This window comes from Camelina sativa, chromosome 14 (assembly GCF_030686135.1).
Source record: "Camelina sativa cultivar CO46 ecotype springtype chromosome 14, ASM3068613v1".
NCBI classification, from domain to species: Eukaryota; Viridiplantae; Streptophyta; class Magnoliopsida; order Brassicales; family Brassicaceae; genus Camelina; species Camelina sativa.
In genome coordinates this window covers 8,289,090-8,315,094 of record NC_141893.1, presented here as the reverse complement: position 1 = coordinate 8,315,094, position 26,005 = coordinate 8,289,090, and the positions used below count along the sequence as shown (strand labels likewise).

The 26,005-nt window shown below is 36.5% G+C and overlaps 6 protein-coding genes across 6 annotated transcripts; 3 read left to right on the top strand and 3 right to left on the bottom strand.

The window, feature by feature from the left end:
• The first annotated feature begins 599 nt into the window (after window positions 1-599).
• LOC104740617 (ethylene-responsive transcription factor ERF017-like) lies at window positions 600-1,630 on the top strand. Its single transcript, XM_010461278.3, has one exon. It carries the CDS (start codon window positions 730-732, stop codon window positions 1,303-1,305), a length of 576 nt encoding a protein of 191 aa, XP_010459580.1. The 5' UTR covers window positions 600-729; the 3' UTR covers window positions 1,306-1,630.
• Window positions 1,631-2,029: 399 nt separating this feature from the next.
• LOC104740616 (FCS-Like Zinc finger 12-like) lies at window positions 2,030-3,315 on the top strand. Its single transcript, XM_010461277.3, has 2 exons — window positions 2,030-2,802; window positions 2,992-3,315. The coding sequence occupies exons 1-2, from the start codon at window positions 2,297-2,299 to the stop codon at window positions 3,128-3,130; spliced, it is 645 nt and encodes a 214-aa protein (XP_010459579.1). The 5' UTR covers window positions 2,030-2,296; the 3' UTR covers window positions 3,131-3,315.
• Window positions 3,316-5,451: 2,136 nt separating this feature from the next.
• LOC104740615 (protein TIFY 10A) lies at window positions 5,452-7,195 on the bottom strand. The gene is made up of 3 exons (XM_010461276.3): window positions 6,743-7,195; window positions 6,099-6,593; window positions 5,452-5,982 (listed from the first exon to the last, which is right to left on the bottom strand). The coding sequence occupies exons 1-3, from the start codon at window positions 6,882-6,884 to the stop codon at window positions 5,819-5,821; spliced, it is 801 nt and encodes a 266-aa protein (XP_010459578.1). The 5' UTR covers window positions 6,885-7,195; the 3' UTR covers window positions 5,452-5,818.
• A 4,584-nt stretch (window positions 7,196-11,779) lies between these two features.
• On the top strand, window positions 11,780-12,691 carry LOC147927954 (uncharacterized; the record flags this gene model as incomplete). Its single annotated transcript, XM_087485953.1, has 1 exon — window positions 11,780-12,691. A coding segment is annotated over one exon (819 nt), but the record flags the coding sequence as incomplete, so codon positions are not given.
• Window positions 12,692-14,116: 1,425 nt separating this feature from the next.
• Window positions 14,117-14,455, bottom strand: LOC104743396 (putative polygalacturonase). The gene has a single exon (XM_010464484.1). The coding sequence runs from the start codon at window positions 14,453-14,455 to the stop codon at window positions 14,117-14,119; it is 339 nt and encodes a 112-aa protein (XP_010462786.1).
• A 7,171-nt stretch (window positions 14,456-21,626) lies between these two features.
• LOC104740613 (putative flavin-containing monooxygenase 1) lies at window positions 21,627-24,632 on the bottom strand. Its single transcript, XM_010461273.3, has 5 exons — window positions 24,105-24,632; window positions 23,477-23,717; window positions 22,976-23,154; window positions 22,213-22,562; window positions 21,627-22,077 (listed from the first exon to the last, which is right to left on the bottom strand). The coding sequence occupies exons 1-5, from the start codon at window positions 24,555-24,557 to the stop codon at window positions 21,714-21,716; spliced, it is 1,587 nt and encodes a 528-aa protein (XP_010459575.2). The 5' UTR covers window positions 24,558-24,632; the 3' UTR covers window positions 21,627-21,713.
• Window positions 24,633-26,005: the final 1,373 nt, after the last annotated feature.

Below are 26,005 nucleotides of genomic sequence, written 5' to 3'. Positions count from 1 at the left end.
GATTTTTCTTTCTAACTTGAGATGTTGTTGTACTTTCTTGTTTCCATATTTATATATATGCTTGAAAAAAAAGCAAAAGAGAACAAGTCAACTAAAAAACAATGTAATGTGAATGTAGTAATATTGTAATATAACTAAAAACAATCATCTTCACTAATCATTAGTCTTTGTTCCTTTCTTCTTCTTCTTCTTCTCTTCAATACTCTTCTAGACTTAGAGGCCCGAGAATAGTCAACGTTGACAACGAAAGAGGAGATAATAAAGTTGAATCACGTGAAAAACAAGGACAAGGACAAGTAGAAGAAAACCAAACACAAACAGTCTCCGAGAGTAACCCCGCGTGACTACTACTGACCACACACACACAATAAGACTAAGCCCTTCTTGAGATATCCGCCACGTGTCCATTCGCACCTGACACTTTGCGGCGTTTTATTTGATCCTCCCCCCCCCACTTTAGAAAGTACATACGCGCTCCCATTGACCTTTTGAGTTTTTGACTTTCTTTTTCTTTTGGTTTCTTTACGCGCCATAAAAAGTCAAAAACTCACTCTTTCTTCACTCTTTATTCACTCGTATAAATACATTTCTAAAGCCGCCAAAATCTATCAATCCAATTCAAAATCAACACCACTGACACTGAAGAAACAGAGCTAAGTTAACTTGAATACTGAAAGAAACAGAGCTAAACCGGAAATAGAGAAATCGTACCGTTACCGAACCGGATTGATGGAGGGATCGTCTTCTTCTTCTTCGATGCAGTCAAAGTACAAAGGAGTGAGGAAGAGGAAATGGGGCAAATGGGTTTCAGAGATCAGACTTCCCAACAGCAGAGAACGTATCTGGCTTGGCTCTTACGACACTCCCGAGAAGGCGGCGCGAGCCTTCGACGCGGCTCTTTACTGCCTCCGAGGCAACAATGCAAAGTTCAATTTCCCCGATAACCCTCCCGTGATCTCCGGCGGACGAAACCTATCGCGGTCGGAGATACGAGAAGCGGCTGCGAGGTTCGCTAACTCGGAGGAGGAGGACTCGAGCGTTCGAGCAGGATACGAGACACGGCAACTTCAAGAGTCTACTATAAAATCGATGGACATTATTGATTCGGAGTTCTTGAGCATGCTCCCGACGGTTGGTTCTGGTAATTTCGCATCGGAGTTCGGGTTGTTCCCTGGGTTCGATGATTACTCCGACGAATACTCCGGTGATCGTTTCAGGGAACAGCTTTCACCGACACAACAACACGATTACTATTATCACGGAGAAGAGGCTTACGATGCCTCCATGATCCTTTGGAATTTTTGAATTTCTCATGATTCCATATCATCATCACACTACACAATCTGAGATTTTGATTTGTGGTTTTTTTAAAAATTCTTTTGTTCCTTAATTTAATTTTTTTTCCCCAAATGTTTTTGGATTTTTGGGGTTTAGGGATTCATTTTTAATTTTTTTCCCCACGTGTTAGAATTATCAGATTAAACAAAGGCCTGCCAAACCTAATTAATAATAATAATAAAAATACGTATATAGTAGTATATATTTGGATAAACCAATCTTGCTTGTATTTTACACGATTCAGCCCAATAATATTATTTCAGGCCCATTAATAAATCATATTAAAGTCCAATATCAGCAGAACAAAAATAATATGGGGAAGAGTCGTAGAAGAAAAATATTATGCAGTTTAATTCCACTTTTTTTTTTGTTTTTCTTCATACAACCAAAGTATCTAAACCAAAATGAATACAGTACTTTATAAAAAAAAAAGTAGGATAAAAACACAAAAATTAATAAATAAATAGTACAGTACTTTATTATTTGTAAAACTTAAAAAGTTTATCCAAAAAAGAATTAGAAGAATATTAAAGAATCTAGTTACGTAATTTGTCTCAAATTTACTGACTGTTTTATTATTATATTTATCAGTGACCAAAAAAAAATATTAATAAAATCTGCAAATAATTAAAAAATAGGATCTGGAATCTGGATATTAAAAAAGAAAAGAGTTGTAATAAAGGGAGATAACGTAACAGAGCAAATCAGAAGAAAAAAAAATGCGAATATCCGACCCGTAAAGAAATGCGGATATCCGATGGAGCTACGTTAGCTAGCTTCTCCATTTCTTCTTTCTTTCTCTTGTTATTATCTCTCTCCCCATATAATTCACAGACATATATATATATATATATATGTATATTTCTTTCCTATAAGAATTTGCTTATTCCATTTCCATGGCTCTCTTTCTCATCGTCAAATATATATATCTTTCGACGGTTCTCTTCAGTTCTTGATTATGTTATTAAGCAATATTCCAATGACCTGGAAACTATCCCACATGGTGGTTCCTGCAGTTAATAACTCCATCTTTTCGCCGGAATATTCCACGGCGGCTAATCGAACAAGTCCGAAGAGGTACGTTGACGGTGGAATTGGTTTGGGTATAGTCGCTGCGCTTGAGAACTCCGGAAACGGGATCTATCCGGTTTGCTATTCTGGAACCGGTTCGAATGGTTCCGACCCGGTTCGGTGTTCAAGAAGACTCCAATTCGCGGCGGAGATCGATCCCTCTGAGGAATACACTTGCGTCACGACTCGTGATGGCCTCACCAAAGTCTATTACAACGACCGCGAATTTGAGTTCGGTAAGAGCCGTGGTCGGACGTGGAAAGAAGAATCTATGCAAATCTCCGAGGAATCTCCGGCGAAGAAGAGGAACGTAATCAGAGGTTCTCCAGGTTTTCTGACTACATGTTGCTTGTGCAAGAAGAAACTTCATGGCCAAGACATTTACATGTACAAGTAAGCTCCTCTAAATATAATTAATTGATGTCCCTTGTTTTTTAGAATTATGACAAAAGATTTATATATATTACAACTCGATCTATTTATAGAAAAAAAATATATATGAACTGGATCAATGAGGTCTCTGAAAATTTACTATTTTTTGTTGTTATTTTCACTGATCATCTATATGAATGAATGTAACAGAGGAGACGAAGGATTTTGTAGTAAAGAGTGTAGGTCGGTGAAGATAATGGATGATAGTTTAGAGTATGAAGAACATAAGTCGTTGACAAGGGTTGAGGTTCTGAGCTCTCCGTACGTCGCCGGGCTATTCGTAATTTAATCATCTAGACAAGATGTGATTGGTCAGATGATTTCACCGATATATATATAATCCACTCATTTTTTTTTTCTTTTGTGTTGTATGGAAATTTGAGTTTTTCACAAATAGAAAAAAGAGATTTATTATTACTGTCGACGAAACAGACAATAATAATTAACAATTAAAACCAGTGCTACTTTTTTTAATAACAATTAGTTTAATGAAACAGACAATACTAGTTCTTATATTTAAGTCCATAACTAGTGAAAAGCCCGATAAACTAATTTTAGCCTTTGAACCTGTTTCCTTTCCAAGGTCTATAGGTGCTTAGGGTTCATTTGGATGGTGTTGTTGAGCTTTTCAAGCCCAAGCGAACTCTCCAGTTAGTATGATATTGTTCGTTTTGGTCCCAGGTGGCAAAACTCGCACGGATTTTTTATTGGGCTCCTTCCCAAAAGGTCTCACACTAAATGGAATTGGTCTTGGCTTATATATTAGAAAATTACGTTTTAAACCTTCAGAGTGTCACTGGGTAGCACTTTAAACCTCGAAAGAATTTCACTAACACTATAAACCTTTAAAAAGATTTCACTAACACTTAAAACTAACTTTTTTGTTTGTACCGCTATGAAAGATGACGGAACAGTAATATCCGTCAATGTGAAATAGTTAAATTATGTTGGTTTGATTTAAATACTTGTTTAATTAATTTAATTTAATTTAATTATTTATGAAGATTGATAAAAAAAATTAAAAATACATCAAAGCAAGAAAAAATGAAGAATCAGAGATAAGGTTAAAACATTTGACAAATGTAAAATTGAAGACGGCAATATATTTAGAAGATTCATTGGTTTCCAGTGAGAAGTCAATCGATTTGAATCAGAATCTAATGGAGATGCATTTATTAAAAGGATTAATAATGTGAAGAGTAATGTCGTAAAAGTTTTGTCTATAACGAAGATAAACACAAATTTATTTTTTATCTTTTTATAAAAACTAAAGCTAATTAAAATTTTGAACTAAACCAACATAGTTTAACTATTTCGCATTGACGGATATTATTATTCTATTATTTTTTATGGCGGTACAAAAATGAAAGTTAGTTTTAAGGTTTAAAGTGTTAGTAAAATCCTTTTAAAGGTTTAAAGTGTTAGTAAAATCATTTTAAATGTTTATAGTGTTAGTGAAATTTTCTCGAGGTTTAAGTGCTACCCAGTGACACTTTGAAGGTTTAAAACGTGATTTTCCCTTTTCTAATCTTCAGATGTGGGACATTGTTTGTACCCCAACAAACCTCCCCTCAAACTATGTACCACAATACTTTGGTCTCCCCTTCAGCAAAACCCAAGTACCTAGGCTCCGGTACCCCTTCATTCCTGAAGTATACCCATTCTCCTAGGTCCACTTTTCGACCTAGGCTCTGATACCAATTGTTGAGCTTTTCAAGCCCAAGCGAACTCCCCAGTTAGTATGATATTGTCCGCTTTGGGCCCAGGTGGCAAAGCCCGCACGGATTTCTTATTGGGCTCCTTTCCAAAAGGCCTCATACTAATTGGTGTTGGTCTTGGCTTATATATTAGAAACTTATTTTCTAATCTTCAGATATGGGACATTGTTTGTATCCCAACATGTGTTGAAGCACAGACACCTGCCTTATAGTTATAGGTGTTTTACTTGTTTCTCAAAGTGCTTTTGGATGCAAGCAAATTCTTCTTCCCGTCGATTCAGTTCGAGGAACGGGTAACTACGTTTCTTGAGATGGCTTTGTTGGTTTGTGGTTGAGTACTTACTATCATCTTTGTTAGTCTAAATTTTTTCTGTGTTTTATTGTATTTATAAGTTATAATGACGTTCAATGTTTGTGTTACACATTGCAGTTATAAGTTATTAAACATATATATACACATACATCATTTAGAGAGATTTTGCTAAAATATAATTCCTCTAATAGTTAATCTAGAATATAAAGTGATTGAATGCTTCACATAGAATCTGAAACTGTGACGAACTGTGTAATTTTATCATGCAACTTTTCTTTTCTTGTGTTGGTGCTAATGAATGGGATAACCAAACTGATCATCCGTTGGAATAAGTTTTAGGGACGGTATGGGATTCGACTACTTCACTATGGGCCCAAAGGAAGATGAGAGGCTTGTTTTGGCCTGTCTACTAAATACTTTGATTTACCAAGAGGCTTCGGTTGGGAAGAGAAAAAGATGGAGAGTTGAGTTGACTTGGTGTATATATGAATGATCTCTGCTCTCTAGGACTATACTAGCCATGATGATTCATCGATTAAAACCATAAAGATACGATTAAATAAATATGAGATTAGAAAGAAGTATAATAAGATCTTTATATTGATAGTATGGTTCGTCAACAAAAATTATTGTTTCATACAAAAACACAATCAGTCGCATACGAAACTAATTTTGAGATAGCCCAGAGAAAGGGGGTAAGATAAGACATGTTACAAACACCTAGTAAAACAACAAACTAAAACGAGAATACTAACAAGAATTTATAACTAATCAATACATACAAATATATGAAGTTTCCTAATCATTGAATAGTTGTAAAAATATAACAAGCTTGAAGCAGGAAGGTATGAAGGAAGGTAGGAGGAGCTTTTATATCTTGTATTGAATGAAAGCAACGTCAAAAGAATTTCTCGGTACTGTTTAAGGATGGTGCAGCGGTTAGCGTTCAAATTTCAGCTGACAAACCAAGCCAAGACATGTTGTCTGAGGTTTGAGGCTTTGAAGACGCCTTGGCTGGATCGCATAATTGGTATGGTGCCTTTGAGGTAACTCTGTTCTTTCTCTTCTCTAGGAACCGATGGAGTGAAGCTCTTCTAACAATAGGAAGCTCTGTAAAGAGAGAGAGAGAGAGTTCTCTGTTAGAAGCTGTTTATTATTATGATTACGGGCTAACAAAGCTACAAAGAGATGTAAACAAAAGGGAGGGTTGAGTTAAAAAAAATTACCACATGTCATTGGAGTTGAGGAGGACAGGATTGGCTCTTGTGTTGCGGTTTTCTTGGGATGAGGAACTTGGTTTGGGATAGTAGCGACGACGTTGCTTGTTTGAGGAGTAGTCTTGGCTACACTTTGGTTGTTGTTGTTGTTGAGATTAGATGTGAAACCGGTGAAGGTATTAGCGGTTCCTTTGCTGGCCAAGGTCATCACTTCTTTGGCTTTCTCAGCAGAAAAGTCATTGTATACAATCACTTGCCCGGCGTAGAATATAGTCAATGGAGCAGTTTGAGACTCCTGTTTCACAGATCTGGTAGTCTGTGTCATTTTCAAGACATCCTCCTTGGGAACAGAGGAAGATGAGGAAGAGAAACTTGATTGCCTAGGAAACAAATTCTTAGGTTTAACATCTTGAGCTGCAGCCGCCGCCATGGAATCCATGTTTGATGCTTCACAAGGGAATAAACTCATAGTTGCTGTCGGCTGACGTGAGTTGCCTAAAGTTCCTGCAAATGCAATGATCCAAAAGTAATAAGATCCTCTGTCCTAAAATTTCTTCTAATTCGAATTTAATTTTTCTTGTAAATTTTTTTTCAAGAATTCAGAATAAGAGAAAACACGTACGGATCTAGAAGAAAGGAGAAGGTTTGCTTACCATTGACGTCAGGCTTGCATGCCATGCCTAAGGTCAGATCTCCAAAGCTACCGTTCTCTTTAAGATACTGACTCAAACGACTACAAGTCAGAGAGAAGCTAGGCTTCCCAGTAAATCTCCGACTAGCGACGAACTCAGACATCTTTTTTCTTAACAAACAAGAGTTTCTGTAATAGCTAAAAATCGAATCCAGGGGAATCCAAATTCTTCTTCTTCTTCTTCGAATCCAAAACTGATGGTATCTTTGTTCTTCTTTCTTGTTTTTGGTTGCTCTCTGCAAATTGCGTTTGTGTCACGAGGGAGAAATGAGAGGCGTCTCCTTTAAAACTTTCTTTTGGTATTGGAGTTTGGTTTGGTTGGGTACAGAGTTTGCTTCTTACCTCCCAAATATAACAAAGCATATATATATTATAAAAATTAATACTTATTACTTTTAGAGTGCGTTATAAAAAACACGTGTTTTATTTTTTGGTTTCTTTAATTGAAATCGGCAAATGTGTCTTGGTTCACTGTTCTCCACGTTCAAACGCTTTCCGTTTCTTTTTTTAAATTGACGATAATATCCCTACGCAACACACACGAATCTACTTTTAATTTAATCCATTGGGTTGGGTTGGGTTGTTTGTTTGTTGGTAGGACGAAGTCAAACTACTAAAAACTCAAGATGCATGTAAGAAGAAGATTGTTAGATTTTAGCATAAATAATCCTCGATTTCGTCATGGTTTTGGTGATAATAATTTCTAGTACCTGATATATATTAACAAGAGAAAAACAAAACAAGAAATCAACCAAAACAATTAACTTTTACTTTCATAAAACAAGAGAAAGCACATTATTAAAAAAAAAATAGGCTAAAAATATTTAAAAACCAAGCAAAACGCGTTATAAGCAGTCAACAGTCAAGGCTCAACATAATTAGCATTTGTAATTGCAGAATAATATAGTTTTATAATAGATATAATAATTAACTTGAAAAGATATTATTTTAGAAAGCTTATAAAACGCGTGATTCATGCAGAGATTACAGATTAAGTTTGTCTATTGAAAACTCTATTGCATAAATAAGAAATAAATAAATAAAAAATTTTAAAAAAGCATAGCTTAGTAGTTGTCGATTTGGAATTAAATGAAAGCACAAGATAAAAGTCAACACACATGTCGACCGTCACAATTGATAACAAATGCCATGAACCATATATATGATAAACGAAATTGATGTTTGCATGTAAGACCTTATTAATCAAAACTGTCGTCTAAAAAGAAAACTGGAACCTAAAATCCCCCTAGCTATTCGTTATTATTATATTAATCCATATGTTGTCGATTAAGTTAAGCAAGAGAGAGGAGGGTACAATTGTATAAACTGAGAAACGTAAACGGAGAAAAAAAAACCTCACGGCGTTAATTTAAAAACTGTGGGGGAGTGGTCCCCGAGAGAAGACAACTCCACTACCCACATGTTCCGTCGACCCACGTTTTTGTTGTTATGCGTTTTTTTCCCCTTTCTTTTAAAATTATAATAATAAATATTTTGTTTCTTAAAAAAGGAAAAGCAAAGAAATAATAATATATAAATAAATTAAAAAAACAAAGGAGTAGGAAACTACAAGAAGGCAAGTGTCCCACGTTGTCTGCATCTATTTTGTATAGCACGTGTCCAAATATGGTTGGTTCGGTTTTCTACGCGTGAAGATTCTTTATACTATATAACTACAAATACAAATAATCCTTCTGGTTCTGTTGGGAATTAGTACCACTACCATGTCATTTCTTTCACATAAATGGATAAAATGGTGCTCTAGAGAGCTCCTATCTCTTTGTATAGAACAAATTAAATTTGTGTTATTGAGATATCATCATTGGTGTGTGTTGCCCCTTTCTTCATTGATATATAATTGTATGTTTTCGATATTGATCATCTTCTCATCATACTACCAAAGTTAGCTGAGAAGGTCTTAACACAGTTATAATATTTAAACTTGGATTGTTCAACACAATTTCCTTCGTACTACATTAAATCAGTAAACAAATTACGTCCAAAATATTATAATCTCGACACAATTCGGACCATTGGATGAAGTTTGCAGACTACGCCACAGAATATTGCATACAATATGGTATAATTATAATGTCTATATATTAAGAGTAAGAAAAAGTCGTCCAATACAACGAGTCTTTCTTTTACATAATCGATACAAACATTTATTAATTAGAAGAAGATTAGATATAATATTCAAAATATTTCTTCACTAATAATTAAAAAAAACTCAACTTGGTTTGAGTTTATTGTTTAGAACATACTATAAGATATGAAATGTGTGGGCTATGGAACCTGCGCAAGTAGATAGGATTAGATTAAACGGAAAAGATCGTTTAAACTCGTGGGAAATGCGTGTAGTGGTTGTGGTTGGGGAAGGAATACAGATCCGCGATGCAAGTTGAGTAACGTGTCCAAACAAATATTTATATTTTTATATCCCTAGCTATATATATATATATTCATGCACAATTTGTGTTTACCTTTATTTTTACGGCTCATAATTGATTTTCTAGTCTAGTATAGTCTTCTAGTCCTCGTTAAACGATAAACCAGAATTATAAAAATGTAACATTTTTTTTTTTAACATCTGAATTTTTATTGATAAGTTTGGTTTCACAAACCAAGGTAGATTATAACAGATAGAAAACAAAACCCAAACAACGGAAACATATGCCGACGAACTACAAAAATGTTCTCAAAGTTATTAGCCCACAAGAGGGAAACACAGCTCTAAAGTAAAGGGAACCAAGATTACAAACAATGATAATATATGGAGAAGAAAAGGAACTAAGTTCTATATTTGAACATATGCATGAGAGATTCCCACCAAACTTCCCTAAGAACCTTGTAAATGTCGAAAGTACTGGAAAACCGGAATACCACACACCGTGGACAACCAGAGAGCAAATCGACAGAGAGGAAAGCAGGAACCCAACACGACCAAAGACACAAATACAACTTCCAGCATACCTCACCAACCGATTAGAGAGAACTAAAAACACTAGGGAGAAGGCCAAACCCTTAAAACCGACAGGAGACAAGCCACGCAAGATCAGCTATTCTTATACGCGGACACTCGTCGAACCAGCTTCAGCCACCTACAGACTTAATACTGACGACGTCCTCGCAAGAGAAGAAATAGAGAACGATTCCACTGCTTCGACTAAAACCTAACTCTAAGACATCCAAAAGGAAACTCGAAGAAAGGCTAGTAGGTGACTCAACAACAAAATATCATCCAAATGGCTCACACCAAGAACAAACCTAGAGCAAAGACTAATCTCAAACCAGCAAGAGGACTCTAAGAAGAGGTAAAGCAAAATTCCAAATTCAAACCCCCAAACATATCAACAACCGAGAATAAAGACTAAGAACTGACTCAACAAGGATAACACTAAAGTCGTCACCAAGCAAACTGGGGATATACCAAACGAGCTTGACTTAATGAGAATGTAGCTATAGGTAACCTCAACACTTTCTAAACAAAGAGACCTAAAACAGCACTATCAAGACAGGAGAATACAAAGGCCAGATGTTACCGGAGAGGAAGCAAAAAACATCTCGGCCGCAGTAGAAACCAACGACCAGTCTGTCGTCATCAAACACATCGCGAGCCAAAAAGAGACGACGCTCAGGGAAGATCTCGCCGAAATCGGAGAGGATGCAAACTTGAAGCCGTTCTGAAACCTTCAAAGCTATCCGCCGGAGAAAGGCTGGGAGAGGCTCGTGATTAACTAGAACTAAAGGAAAGAGACAAAGGACGACCCTCTCACGGCTTCGGCGAAAAGCACTGGTGGCCGGAGAAGTCAGATCAAGGTATAAGTTTAGCGGCGGTTAGGACGAACGTCTTTTTTTAGAAAAAAAAAGTAAAAAAAAAAAATGTAACATGTAAATATACTTTTTGTACAAGTGCTTGCGTATCTTTTCGTTTAGCGTTTTATTTTTTTTATAGAGTAAGGTAATGCTTTCGAAACTTACATGGTTGACTTTGCAAAGTATAGATTCATACGTAGCCACGTCGTATAGTTTTAATTTCTTTACCAAATACTTGTGTTTGTGTAACTAGCAATGATACAAATACAAGTTTTGAAAATATATAATATGCACATGAATTTTTTTTTTTTTTTTTTTTGCTAAATTGCACATGAAATTTCTAGAAATAATGATCAAACAATTGTTCTGCATTTCTTTATATTTTACTTGTAAAGGTACGCATAACGCATGCGTTGTTAGACTTATCAAATACTATAAATATCATGATATTTTATAATAGAGTCAGAAGAATACAGTTGATGAAGCGCCACATGGTGATGGGTCGCGACCATTATTGGAGTCGTCGGTGTTCTGCATAATTTACAAATATAAATCTTTGAAACTGTGTTAATTCACTTTATTAGTGGAACATGCTTCTCGTGAGATTGAATTTATATTTTATAGTATATATATTAGATATTTCAGGAAATTTATATTATTTGTTGGCTGGGTCAAATTTTGAGTTCGGTTCGGTCTACTAAAACCCAATTCGCGCTATTGGTTTTGGATCCGATCAAGTTTGGCGATCAAAACCTAGTTAAGAGCGGTATGGCCTAGTCTCCGAGTCTAAGGCAGTAAGGTGTGATGAATCCGCTCTTGTAAAGGATGATCATGAGTCCGTTTCATCGAATATGCTGATACCATGCATGTGTCATGGACTTATGCGTTGATATGCGAGCTTAGCATGGAGTCGAAAACGGCAACATGTGCTTCCGGTAATCACATACATAAACATCAACATGGACAATTCTGATTTTTCTAAGCATTCTACCGCTCAACTGTAAGCCTCAACATTTATGAGTTTTGAGTCTTGTATTCATCCATTCATTACAATTTCGTATTCTTTAATTCGATCAATAAAGCAAGTCAATCCCGTTCGTTCTAATTTATTCTTTGGTCATCATAGAAGAATTATTATAGATACAGCAGATTATTATTACGTACTACCTATTCTTGATAAATTATTGCTAGCAAATTACGTATCAAACGCCAGTTAATTTCATTCCTCGGGGAAAATGGTCCGAGGCAACTGCGAATCCGGAAAGACGCCAAAGTTGTCGAAGCTTCGAGAAATGGTGATTGGTTACTGCCGGCAGCTAGTTCTGAAAATGCCCAAGCTCTCATGGTTGCTCTAACTGATGTTACAGCACCGACAGAGAGTAATGGCCGCGATCGTTTCCTTTGGCGTAAGGCTACAGGTACCTACCACTCCTCCTTCCCATCGCATGACACATGGGAGCAGTTGAGAAGTCGATTCCCAAGAATACCCTGGGCCTCGGTAGTATGGTTCAAAGAACATGTGCCAAGATTTTCTTTCTGTACTTGGTTGTCTATGCTCTCTCGCCTGCCAACAAGAGACAGACTAAGGAGATGGGGCATGAATATTCCTGCCTCCTGTGTTCTGTGCTCAACGGGCATCGAGAGCCATCACCACCTCTTCTTCGAACGCAGTTACTCGGTTGATGTTTGGGGATACATGGCTGAGATAATCCTTCCAAACCCGCCAACCAACCTCCCTGCTGTGTCAACGTGGATCATCAATCAGAACTCTCCCCATCAATCCAAAGTGGCAACGATCCTAAAGCTTCTTCTCCAGTCCGTAGTCTACCACCTCTGGAAAGAACGGAATAGAAGGGTGTTCAGTGTCGTTACCTCTATCCCAGCTACTCTGCACCTCACCATCGATCGTACCATCAGGGATCGGTTACTCTCCCTTCCGGACCCCAGTCAGCAAGCTTCTCTTCTCCTTATTTACTTCTCTTTTTTCTCTTATCGGTTGTAATTTTCTTACTGTCTTTGTTCCTGATGATAATGGGTTTTGTATAGCGGTACCTATGTAAACTAAAGTATGAATGAAATCTTCACATTAAGACTAGTGATGTTAAAACGGGCTCAGAGCCCGCAGGCCTAAACGGGTACAATTATAAAAATTTAGGTCCTTACCTGTTTATTAACACTATCAAATAAACGGGTTTTAAACGGGTAAGTCCATTTAAACTCACGGGCTTCACGGGTCTGATAAAAAATTAATGGGTAGCCCGTTAAATTTTTTTTTTCTGAGTTTTTGTTGTTTCTGAAAAACGCGATGTCGATGGTTTGAGCTGACTTTGTCAAAAACGATGACCTCGCCGTCTCTATCTCCAATCACCGTCTCTATCTCCGATCACGCTCGGGGCTAAAGCTAAAGGCCTAAAGCTCGAATCACGAAGATAATTGTCTCTTTCGTTCCTCACTGCTTCTGGGTAACAGGGTAAGTTTGGTTTTTCTTAATTTCGATTTTGGGGGAATTCGATGGATACTTTGTTAAAATCACCAAACAAGCTCGAATTTTTCGTCCCTTAGTTTCATGGGTTTGAGAGATTAAGGAGTAACAATTCAAACCCTTCAAGGGTTAAGCTTGGTTTGAAGAAAAGGGCTATCAAAATTGGCTCTGGTGTTGTTGTTTCCGCGACTGCGAGTAGTACTAGTGCTTAATTTTAGATGAACCTCTTCTTATACTTAGTTAGTGTTACCATATCTTTGTGATTTTGGATTCAGTTTTGAGTAATTAAGAGTTGTTTAGTGATTTTTATTTTGTGTTAATTTTGCTGTTTAATTTGTACAGGAGCAAAGAGCGTTGAAAAGAGTAGCACAAAGAGTTTAGACCTCTTGCCAAGAAGGAGTGCTGTTGAAAAGTTTTTGGACTCTGAGAGTGACAAATCTGATTATGAATGGTACTTCTTTGAGTGCTCGAATGTGAATTCTCTTAATATGTTGAAGTGTTAAGTTGTTTGATGAGGAGATTACGTTTGTGTTTAATGGTCGATTTGGATTATGTTTAATGACACAGGTTTGAATTATGTTTAATGGCATATGTTGAAGTGAAGATTCAGGTTTTTTCAAAGCTCAGAAGTGATCAAAGATTCTCTTCAGAAATTGTTTATGAGTCTAGGGACTCTCTTATTCAAGTCTGGTCAAGTCTAGGGCTCTCTTATTCAAGTCTGGTCTTAATTTAAGACCAAAAAAAAAAAAAAACGTATCAAACTAGGACATATATTTCATTGATTTGTTATTCATAAGATATCCCCATAATGCAATGTTGTTCAGTCAAAGAAAAGAATAATGGGATAGAAAACCATTTACAAATATATATTACTCATTCACTTTAGATATTTCTATATGATTTTTAACTAAAACTACAAATTATTTATCAGAATGAGAAACTGTCCCCAAAAAAAAAAAAACATTCATTTTGTGTCCCAAAATTTACGATTATGTACACACAAATGATCCTCAGATGACAGTGAACTGAAAAAAACATTCAAATGTCGTAGTCAATGTCCGTCACATTAGACTCAGTAGCAGGCTTAACAAGACGACCTTCCTCGTCGTACAAATCAAAATTCTCGCAAGGTCGTGGGGATATAGAACCATAGACTCGTCCTTTCACGAACGAACATTGAAATATATGCTTCTTCTTGTACGTTAACCCAACGGACATATCCCGAAACGTCACATTCCTCACCGGAATCTGCTCGCTCCCATGGATCTGGACCGGCACTCGCACTCCTTGTCCGTGGATTCCCGTGAAACTGAATCCTGAAAGCGTCGGATACGCTTCCTGATTGTAATTATCATCTGCATGCTCGTTGTAATCCATTTTGATCACGATACGTAATTATCAGCCCTGTTCGGGAGGCTAGCAGCGAGACCAAAAGTTGAGAGGTGTTAGAATTTTTTTTTTCTTCTAATAAGATAAAAATGTAAAATTTATAAGGTCAAAATAAAATTTTATTTTTTGGGGTAAAAATACAAATTTTTTGAAAGATCAAAATATAAATTTTATTTTAATAGGGTCAAAATGTAAAATTTGTTGGGGTTAAGATGAAAGTTTTAAATATAATGGGGTCAAAATACAAAAATTGAGAGAGTCATTTTGTTATTTATAAGTAAAAATATACCAGATTTTTTTTAATGGGGTCAGCTGACCCTCCTCCTACCTTACTGCGGGAGGCTGTCGCTACGACTCTTAGTAGCTACTGGTTTTAAACGATATAGTTTTGATTTTTTATTTTTTAAGTTGGGTTGTGTCGTTATTGGCGGAAAAAAATATAATAGCATAGATCTGTAAATTTCTGGGAGTAGTAATTTGATTTGGGTTAACAGATTTGAAAAATAAAAAAAGCAGTAACAGTGATAGTCGCTACTCCAAATTAAACAGTTTGGTTGTGTTGCTGAGTGACTCCAAATTTCTAATATTATAATCGCTGTTACAGAGATTTTGAGGGATGGAAAAGAGATGAACAAAAGATGAAAGAGATCTGAAAGTAAATTTTTGATCGCGGATTGCTGTCGCAGCGACTGCCTCCCGAACAGGGCTATCATCTACATCCTGAGTCGTATGTAGTAGTCAAGTTGTTGTCAGAGCCTCGTTTGTCTTGCATTGGAGTTTCCGCATTATCAGATAGAGAAGACGAAGAAGAAGAAGCTGCCGATTTTGCATCTTTCACCATCTTGTTGTAAAACTTCTCTAAACCTTCCATCGTTGTCCGATTATCGGAAAAAATAAAACCTGTTCAATTAGGGTTTTAAGGGTTTCAATTAAATTCCCAGCTGATTGCTAAATTGACTTGTTGTTGACCAGAAACCAAATGCCAAAATTGGCATTTTAGTCGGAGTGCAAAAAGAACAATTCACTTTCTAATTAATCCAAACATAAAAAATAATAATAATAATTGATGTTTTCAATAGTATTATTTTTTTTTTGAAATTTAATTTATCATCCTAGTCAGTGAAGTGATGATAATAATTGATGTTTTAGCCCCAAAAATTGTTTTATTTTAAGTGATATTTTACATTTTAATTTCAATCAATTTGATATATCATGTTTTTTAGGTGTTTTTAGCCATGATATAAGTGTTATTTATAGAGTCTTTTTGGTATTTTTAGAGTCTTTTGAGTCTTTATAGGAATTAGCATGGATGAGAGCTTAATGGAGCTAAATAGGAAGATTTGGAGCTTAATCAAGCATTGAGGCTAAGCTGTGAAGTTGGGAGACAAGTTCAGAGACTTGCAACGATCGATGCAAGTGATGGTGTCGATCGATGCATCATCCAACAGAAGAATCAGAAGTTTTCTCACAAGTTTTGAAAATTTACAAAGTTGCCCCAAAGTTTTTCATATTGGCATCATTAGTCCCTGGACGTTTTTAGGAATATATATAGGATTTTTATGGTCATTGTTTAGACCTAAGCTTTATTTTTCCTGCAACCTTTTGAGAGAGAAATCCCTGAGAGATTTAGAGAGTTTTTGGAGAGAAGAATCAAGACTCCTTCCAGAGAAGATTCAGAACTCTTTTTCTACTTCTTTTAATCTCTTAATGCTATCTATTTTATTCATGATTTATGTTCTTGCAATTATGTCTGAGTAGATCTCTTGTTAGGTTCATGGTTTTTCATAGGGTTTTTTATGATTTATTAGATATGTTATTTTTAGGATTCTTAATCTTTCTAGATCTTCATCTTAGGTTGTTCTTCATATTAATTTTTGATTGATCACCTATAATTAATACCTAGGAAAATAAATTGATATGAGAATATAATTGATTTTCCTGATAAAACCTTTTGATGAACAAAATTATTTCCTGCAAAGAGATTTGATTTAATAATTTTGTGAACAATCTAAACTTGTTTTTAAAGCTGATTAATTACCTAGAATTTTGCAAAGAGATTTAGATTTTCTGGTTTTAAATTTAGATAATATTTGCACTAAAAACTGATTTATTTTACAAAAGAGTTTAGAGTTCTAGATCTGATCTTAATTGCGTGAATCCTAATTTATTGATTGATTTAATATTTCATAAATTTCTGAGAATTTCCCTAGGCCTAGCGTTTTTAATTCATGAATTTACAACACTTTTTAATTCTGTTTCTGCATTGTTTTTAAATTAATATTTTGATTTAGCATAATTAAAAGATTATTAAATCTATCGTGTTATCTAGAGTCTTTGTGGATATGATCCCTAAGTACTACAATTGATCTCTTAATTTGAGAGAGTAACTCAGGGGACTCTTTTGATTCACCATTAGATTAAAGTCTTTGATTTTGTCTAAATTTTTCTTTTCTTATTTTACTCACACGCTTTTGTTTCTTTTCTCTTGTGTGTTTCAAGTACATGCCTAAGCCTAGCATCAGGAAAAATCCTACTGGTCCAGTTGTTAAGCTTACAAACCAAGAGTTAGGACAACTAGAGCGTGATAACAAAAAAGCAGCCAAGTCAGCGAAGATGGTCAAAACACTCATATTGAGACCTGATGAGGCTGGAGTTTTGAGGGATCAAGAGGGCAATGTGTACAACGAGCAAGGCCAGAAACTTGATGCTGAAGGATGAGTTATTCAGGAAGAACTCGTCGTGGTTGAGGATGATGCACGTGGCGTCGAACGACGCAACGATGGCATCGATCGACGCAACCAAGAAGGCATCAACTGACGCAACCTTGGTGTCGATCGATGCAATGCCAGAAACGGTGCGAATGGTGTGGATTTGGATGGTAACAACCAGCATAACCTTCAGCCTAGACGGGATAACAATGGAGAGCTTGTCAAGACTCTTGCGGACTTCAATAGGCCAGACTTATTCTATGAGAATCGTTCCGCAATTGTCCCTCCTTCATTCCCAAGGAATGATTTTGAGTTGAAACTTGCCTACTTCGCTCTTGTTGGCCAAAGACCATTCCAGAATTTGCCACATGAGAAGCCTCTAGACCACATTGAGCACTTCGAGGATATAGTTACAAGCATCAAGGCTAATGGAATCACAGAGGACTATCTCTACTGCAAGCTTTTCCCCTACTCTCTTGCTGGAGAAGCTTCTCATTGGCTAAGGCAACTCAAACCGGGATCTCTGACAACCTGACATGACATAAAGGTGGCGTTCTTGAACTATTTCTACGATGATGCAATGTCTGATGAGCTGAGGATTAAGCTCTCCATCTTTAGACAATGATCTGCTGAATCTTACAAAGCTGCTTGGGTAAGGTTCAAAGCATACCAGGGAGATTGTCTGCATCATGGGTTCTCAGAGGTGCAGCTGATTAGTATTTTCTTCAGCGGGATTGATTGGAGGTATCAGATGGCTTTGGATGCTGCTAGTGATGGGAACATCAAGACAAGGTACCCAGATGAGGCTGAAAAGTTGATAGAGAGGCTAGCATCAAGCAACAGTACCAAGAATGCAGACCTAGAGCGGAAAATGGCACATGAAGGCCATGATTCAAATCAGCTAGCTTCAGTTAATGCTAAGCTAGATTCAGTTCACAATCTTCTTGTGGGAAAGAAGTCTGTCCATTTTGCTTAAAATGTTGAGATTTTTGAGCCACAACCAGAGACTACAGAAGAAGATGTCAACTATGTGTATGGAGCTGGGTATCAGGGTCAGAAGTTTGGAAATCAGCAGAGCAACAGACCTTACAGTGGGAACTCTTCAGGCTATACTCCTAAGCTGGATTAACAGAAGCAACAGCAGAACAACAACTTTACAAGGACCTATGGTAATTCTTCTTATCAGTCTCCACCCCCACAGACTTCTGAGAGTAGAATGGAGGCTATGTTTGAGCAGATTTTTCAAGGTCAAGAGCAGTTGACAGTAACATTTAATGGGAAGATTGACAATGTCTACACTGCGCTGAACGGGAAGATCGATGCATTAAACATTCATGTCAAGAAGCTAGAGAATCAAGTTATTCAGACTGTTGGGTCTGTTAAAAGGCAAGAAGGTTTTCTCCCTGGAAGAACTGAGTCGAACCCCAAACATGTTTGTAATGCAATTTCGGTGAAGGAAGAAGACAACTATCGAGAAGCTGATGTTGCATCGACCAATATAAAGCAGCATCAATCGATGCAACCACCATCCAACGTCGATCGACACAACATCAGCATCGATCGACACCCCCTGCAAACAGTTTCGGTTTCTGTTCCAGTTCCACCGATCGATTCTGAAAAAGCTTACAAGCCTAAGGTCCCTTTTCCTAAGCCTAGGAGGTCTAAGTAGGAGATTGAAGAAGCTAGATGCAAAGCTATGATGGAAAGGTGATGATAGAAATGCCTTTGGTTGATGCTGTGAAGTTTTCTCCTGGGATTAAGCGGTATGTCAAGAGAATGGTCACTAATGGTTTGAGTCCTGAGGAAGGAGCACTGCTTACCAAGGATGTCAGCTCAATTCTGTTGAAGCAGCCTCCACAAAGAAAGAAAGAAAAGAAGCAGCAAGTGGTTGTTTCTAAGGAAGTGAGTGCAGTAATTCAGTGCAGGACTGCTGAGAATTTACCAGATCCTGGAAGCTTTGTACTTGATTGCTCTATTTCCACAGGAAGGTTTGCTCACTAACTTTGTGATCTTGGCTCTAGTATTAACCTGATGCCACATTCTGTTGCTGTGAGACTTGGGATGACGGATTTCAAGCCAACTATGATATCTCTTATCTTAGCTGATCGATCCAGAAGGATTCCTGAAGGTATCTTAGAGGATATTCCAATGAAGATTGGAGATTGCATGATTCCCACTGACTTTGTGGTGCTGAAATATGACCAAGAGCCTAATGATCCTCTCATCTTAGGACGCTCTTTCTTGGCTACAGCTGGTGCCATCATTGATGTTAAGAAGGGACACATAGCCTTGAATGTAGAAGATTTGGTTATGAACTTTGAGATGGACAAGCTGAGACGGGTTCCCACTATTGATGGTCAGACATTTTCCGTGGAGGTTGTTTCTGATGACAATCCAATCATAGAGCTTCATGGAGACATTACTGCTGGGTATGTCAAAGAGTTGGAAACTGTTCAGAAAGTGAACAAACAAGCTATTAAGTTTGAAGATTGGAGTGGAGATCATCTAATCAGTACTAGAGACCATAATAAGGTTCTGATCCATGACAAGTCGCTGGTAGATGACGTTTTTGTAATGGAAACACGGATTGCTTAGGAAAGTTGTAGAATTATTGAAGAAACACGAGTTGCAGATACAACATCGATCGATGCAGCTGTTGCATCGATCGACATACCTTCACGAGAACGTCCAGACTTGTCCAAAAACGAAGATACTCGAGTTGATTCATTAGCTGCAAGTCCTAGTCCAGTTGTAAAGCTGAAATCTCACCATTCCACAGTCCATAATCCACATGTAAGGCCAAGGTATGCATCTTCCTCAACCAAACCCTCTCCTATCATCAATAAGACTTTCAAAGGTACAAAAACTGTTTTGCAGTTAACCAAACCACGAGATTATCGTAGAGCGCTTGTTTCTTCTGTTGATGATTTTGCATGACATAAAAGAAAGCCACCCATTCCTAAGTCCCGCCCTGGTCCTGTTCCTCACATCCTTGGTAGATCTCATGCACTTACTGCCTACACTCCACCTTGGATGAAGAGGACATTCTCCCGGAAGCATTCATTGCCATGTTCCGATCCACCGGATGCCTGAGATCCGACACAGTCAAGCTAATGACTGAAAACAAGCGCTTAATCAAGCATTGAGGCTAAGTTGTGAAGTTGGGAGACAAGTTCAGAGACTTTCATCGGTTGATGCAAGTGATGGTGTCGATCGATGCATCATCCAACAGAAGAATCAGAAGTTTTCTCACAAGTTTTGAAGATTTACTAAGTTGCCCCAAAGTCTTCCATATTTGCATCATTAGTTCCTGGACGTTTTTAGAAATATATATAGGATTTTTATAGTCATTGTTTAGACCTAAGCTTTATTTTTCCTGCAACCTTTTGAGAGAGAAATCCCTGAGAGATTTAGAGAGTTTTTGGAGAGAAGAATCAAGACTCCTTCCAGAGAAGATTCAGAACTCCTTTTCTACTTCTTTTAATCTCTTAATGCTATCTATTTTATTCATGATTTATGTTTTTACAATTATGTCTGAGTAGATCTCTTGTTAGGTTCAGGGTTTTTCATAGAGTTTTTTATGATTTATTAAATATGTTATTTTTAGGATTCTTAATCTTTCTAGATCTTCATCTTAGGTTGTTCTTCATATTAATTTTTGATTGATCACCTAGAATTAATACCTAGGAAAATAAATTGATATGAGAATATAATTGATTTTCCTGATAAAACCTTTTGATGAGCAAAATTATTTCCTGCAAAGAGATTTGATTTAATAATTTTGTGAACAATCTAAACTTGTTTTTAAAGCTGATTAATTACCTAGAATTTTGCAAAGAGATTTAGATTTTCTGGTTTTAAATTTAGATAATATTTGCACTAAAAACTGATTTATTTTACAAAAGAGTTTAGAGTTCTAGATCTGATCTTAATTGTGTGAATCCTAATTTATTGATTGATTTAATATTTCATAAATTTCTGAGAATTTCCCTAGGCCTAGCGTTTTTAATTCATGAATTTACAACACTTTTTAATTCTGTTTCTGCATTGTTTTTAAATTAATATTTTGATTTAGCATAATTAAAAGATTATTAAATCTATTGTGTGATCTAGAGTCTTTGTGGATATGATCCCTAAATACTACAATTGATCTCTTAATTTGAGAGAGTAGCTCAGGGTTAAATTTGAGCATATCACAATTCATTATTTGTATTTTGCAGTTTTTTTTCCATTGGCTATATATATAGTGTTTAGGATAAGAAATAGTGTTTTATTTTAGAAAATGTAATACACAAAGAGTAAAGAAAAACAAAAAGCAATGAAAATAATGTAAGAACAAAATGCCACAGAAAGAATAAGGCCCTGTTCTTTTCATGGTCGCTGCTTTAGCGATCAGCGACACAAAAACACACCTAAGATATCCAAGTATGTGGAGACTAACAACAGGCAACTAAAATAGTCTCAGCGACTCTTTTTTATTAGGTTTACGGTCGCTCTGTTTTTCATAAATAATTTCATTTCATAATACATTCATCAATTTAGTTTGACGCAGCTTCTTCTTCTTGATCGAGGCGGTAATCTTTTGAACCATAAGGACTAAAAGCTTCAAGGAGCAAATTGGATTTACGCCAAGGGTTGAGTCCCATGTCGTTGCACAAATCATCGGCATGTTGGATGCTGAAAGTGGAAATGCAATGACGTTTGTAGAATCTGCTTGATCTTCTCGTCACTTCCATTTCCTTGAAGAATTCATCCAACATCTTCTCTTTGCTTGGTAATTTGAATTTCTCAACCACGAGCCGGCTTAGCCACATTGAACGTAGCTCTGATGTGTGTAAGTTCGAGATGCTCTGGACGCACCCCACGAAACCCATGTTCGGTATCAATGGATGGATTGTTCCCCTGAAATGTATTTAGTTTTTGACTTTTTGTTACTCATATGATATGTTCCAAATTTCATATGAGTATTATATAATCTCGACTTTTCATTCAAGTACTGTAAGTGTAACGATGTTTTTATAAAATGTACGTACGTACCTGTATAAAGGCATGAGACCGCATGGAAACTCGAGCCAGGTTCGAAAAGGTTCAGGAATAATGGCTTTGAGCTTCTTCTTGCCATCATAACCAGTCGCAAGTATCACGACATCAGCTTCTAACGTAGTCCCATCCTCAAACTCAATCCCCTCATCATAAAAGCACCACTTTGATGCTTTCTTAAACCGGATCATCCCTTTATCCGCTTCCTCAAAGAAATTCTCGGGTACGATCGCCATTTGACAAGAAGCATAGTCTTCCTCGAAAGAATGGTCTGGTTTAAGACCATATTTCGCTAGAGGTAGCTTCGACATAAGATATGATTCAATAAATTTGGAGACCACGACACGCTGTATTCACATAATTGTTTTAAAAACTTCATTAAATTTTGGGAGATTCTAAAAAATAGCACCAAAATAAGTTTTTTTCTCAAACATATCACAACATCTCTAAAATTCCAAAAATAGCACTAATTAATATTTCAAAATTAAATACTAAATTCAAAATACTAAACCTTGTCCCTCAAAAGTATACCCTAAATGTGAAATTGAGAACCCAAACCTAAAAAAAAAAATTCTAAAAATTAATTTTAAATATTTTAATGTGTTAAATAGTGCTATTTTTAAAAATTTATGGAATGTGTGCTATAGTTGTCCGTAGAACTTGTTTTAGTGCTATTTTAGGATATTTCTCATATAATTTCATTGCACAATTTATATAGACATTGAGAAGTAAGAAAGGCCGGGGTTTTGAGATCACTAACCAGAAAAGAGAAGATGAAGCACAAGAGAGTTCTAAGAAAGCTTTGGTTAGGCCTATCATGGAAGAACTGAGAAGCTCTTGTTGAGTAGAACAAGAAGAATGGTAGTCCCCACACCCAATGATGTGGAAACACCCAATGTGTTGTTCTCACCACCATTGTGCATGCTTTTCCTCTTTCTCCTGCAAAAAAAAAAAAAAAAAAAAAAAAAAAAAAAAATCATATTATATGGTGATAACTGATAACTATTAACTAGTGCGTTGTTCTCACCACCATTGTTTTATTGTTGTGCCAAGTAGTATATTAACGGTCTGGTCAGGTCCATTGTCCAACCGAGAAGAATTATTTATACATATACAGATATACTTAACAAAGACGATTATTATTGTATTGCTATTATTTTTAATTTTATTTTGACTCGTGCCAATTGTTAGAGTGAAGCTAATTTAACAAAAACTTTTATGGATCAAAGAGAACTTAAACGAATATATATCATGTACGTACCTTGATTAGCTAAAGCAGACTCAAAAGCCAAATCGATGGCGGATTTCTTGAAGCCGATGACAGCAACTTTTTTGCCATGGAGGAGACTAGAAGCTTCTTCTTTCTCTAACTTGCAGTAATCCATCGAATGCATCACTTTTCCTTTGAATATCTCCGGCCCTTTCATTGCCGGAAAAGCCGGTATTCTTGGAACGTCGCCGAATTTTCCGGTACACACTACCACGAACTCAAATGCATGCCACTGCGCTCGCACACATTAATAACAAAAATGTTATACAAAAAACTCACTAATAGACGTAAGTACTCAATCGAGTTACTGATGCATGCATGTAGTAGTTTTCAAAAACTATTTGGAAGTTCTATGCAATTTTTACATAAAAAAATGTATTAATATTAGTAAGTAACACATATTTTAATTCATGTGTATATTAAAAAAAAAAAACAGTACGTGTGATCTATACATGACAGTTTGAGACCATGCATCAGCTTCAAATTTACTGAAACACAATCGTTAAAGAAACTATTTTAAAAAAAATATGCGAATGCACCATTGCTCGTGTAATTAAGTGCATGCAGTAGCAAATATATATATGAGACTAAAACATGTAAAGAGAGTTATCAAACAAACCTGAATATCTCCAGAATCTCGGGTTTGAACGGCAACTTCCCACACTGGTTTCCCGGGCAACAAGTTGCCGTAAGCACCGAGGTTAACCATCTGAGGAGTTTCGCCGTCACCGGTGAACCTAACTTCGATGACCTTAGAGCCAAACTTCATGAACTTGAGAAGATCAAAATGCTTAGCATATGCTTCCAAGTAATCTAGTATCTCAACGTAAGATGGGAAAGTAGGGTCATCTCTATTGGGCCATGGAAAGTCAGAGAACTCGTAACCGACTCGAGCCGATTGTAACTTGGTCGTCTCGTAAGTGCAGCTCCTCCAAACACCTCCGACTGAATCCGAGGCTTCGAATACGGTCGGGTTGTGATGAGCTAAGTTCTTAGCAGCAGCTAAACCGCTCACACCGGCACCGATGATCGCTACTCTCGAAGAAGTAAGCTTATTGTAGTTAGAAGCCATTTGGAGAGATTATGCTAGATAGAGAGAGAGAGAAATGGTTTTGATGAAGAGTCTTTGAGTTGTTGGTGAGTTTGCATGGGACATGTTTAATTTATAATAAGGCCAATTAGTGGTTGTGCCTGTCGCGAGCATGTAGTGGTTGTGGTTGTCCAAACGTATAATTATATCTTTATATCTCTAGCTATATATTCATGCACAATTTGAGTTTACCTTTAATTTACGGCTCTTAATTTATTTGTATTCTATATTATAGTCTTCTAGTCTTAAAAAAAATGTAACGGTCTAATATACTTTTTTTTTGGGTCAACTGATGGTATATATATATTAAAGGAGAAAGTTTGTTACAATACTTTCAATTTCAAACATATCTAAGAACTCCTATGAGCTGAAATTTAAAAAACTTCCTATCTTAAACACCCCCACTTTTAAACAAAACAACCTATACAAGGGTATGGTCATAGGGTGAAACTAGTTAGCAAAAACTCCAGATCAAACAGAAGGTAAGGCTCGTTCGTCAAGAAACACACGTTGGAGCCATGTGGGGTGACTTAGCTTGTTGCAACATACGATTGTAGCCTGCATTCATTTGTTACACTCTGAGCGATAAGAAGAGCATCCCTCCCTGTTTGAGATTGAGTTTTCGAAAAAAAATTTCCAATCTTTGATTGATTCCAAAGATGAGAAGACCTCTTCTGATTGATATATGAAGGAGGGCCCAACTGTAGGCCTGTCAATGACATTAAACAAAAAAACTTTCCTAAATAGCAAAGATCACCTAATTAATCTTGTGACTTTTCATACTCTCATTAGCCCAGATGAGGCAAGTGAGCTGAGCTTCTTTATATTTTACTTGTAAAGGTACGCATGCGTTTGTTAGACAGACTTATCAAATACTATAAATATCATGACATTTTATAATAGAGTCAGAAAGAATACAGTTGATGAAGCGCCACATGGGTCGCGACCATTATTGGAGTCGTCGGTGTTCTGCATAATATACAAATATAAATGTTTGAAAATTGAAACTGTGCTAATTCACTTTATTAGTGGAACATGCTTCTCGTGACATTAATTTTATATTTGACTAGTATATATTAGATATTTCAAGAAATTTATATTATTTGTTGGCTGTGTCAAATTTTGAGTTCGGTTCGGTCTACTAAAACACAATTCGCGTTATTGGTTTTGGGTCCGAGTTTGGCGATCAAAACCTAGTTAAGAGCGGTATATATATATGGCCTAGTCTCCGAGTCTAAGGTGGGATGAATCCGCTCTTGTAAGGGAGGATCATGAGTCCGTTTCATCGAATATGCTGATACCATGCATGTGTCATGGACTCATGCGTTGATATGCGAGCTTAGCATGGAGTCGAAAACGGCAACACGTGCTTCCGGTAATCGCATGCATAAACATCAACATGGACAATTCTGATTTTTCTAAGCATTCTA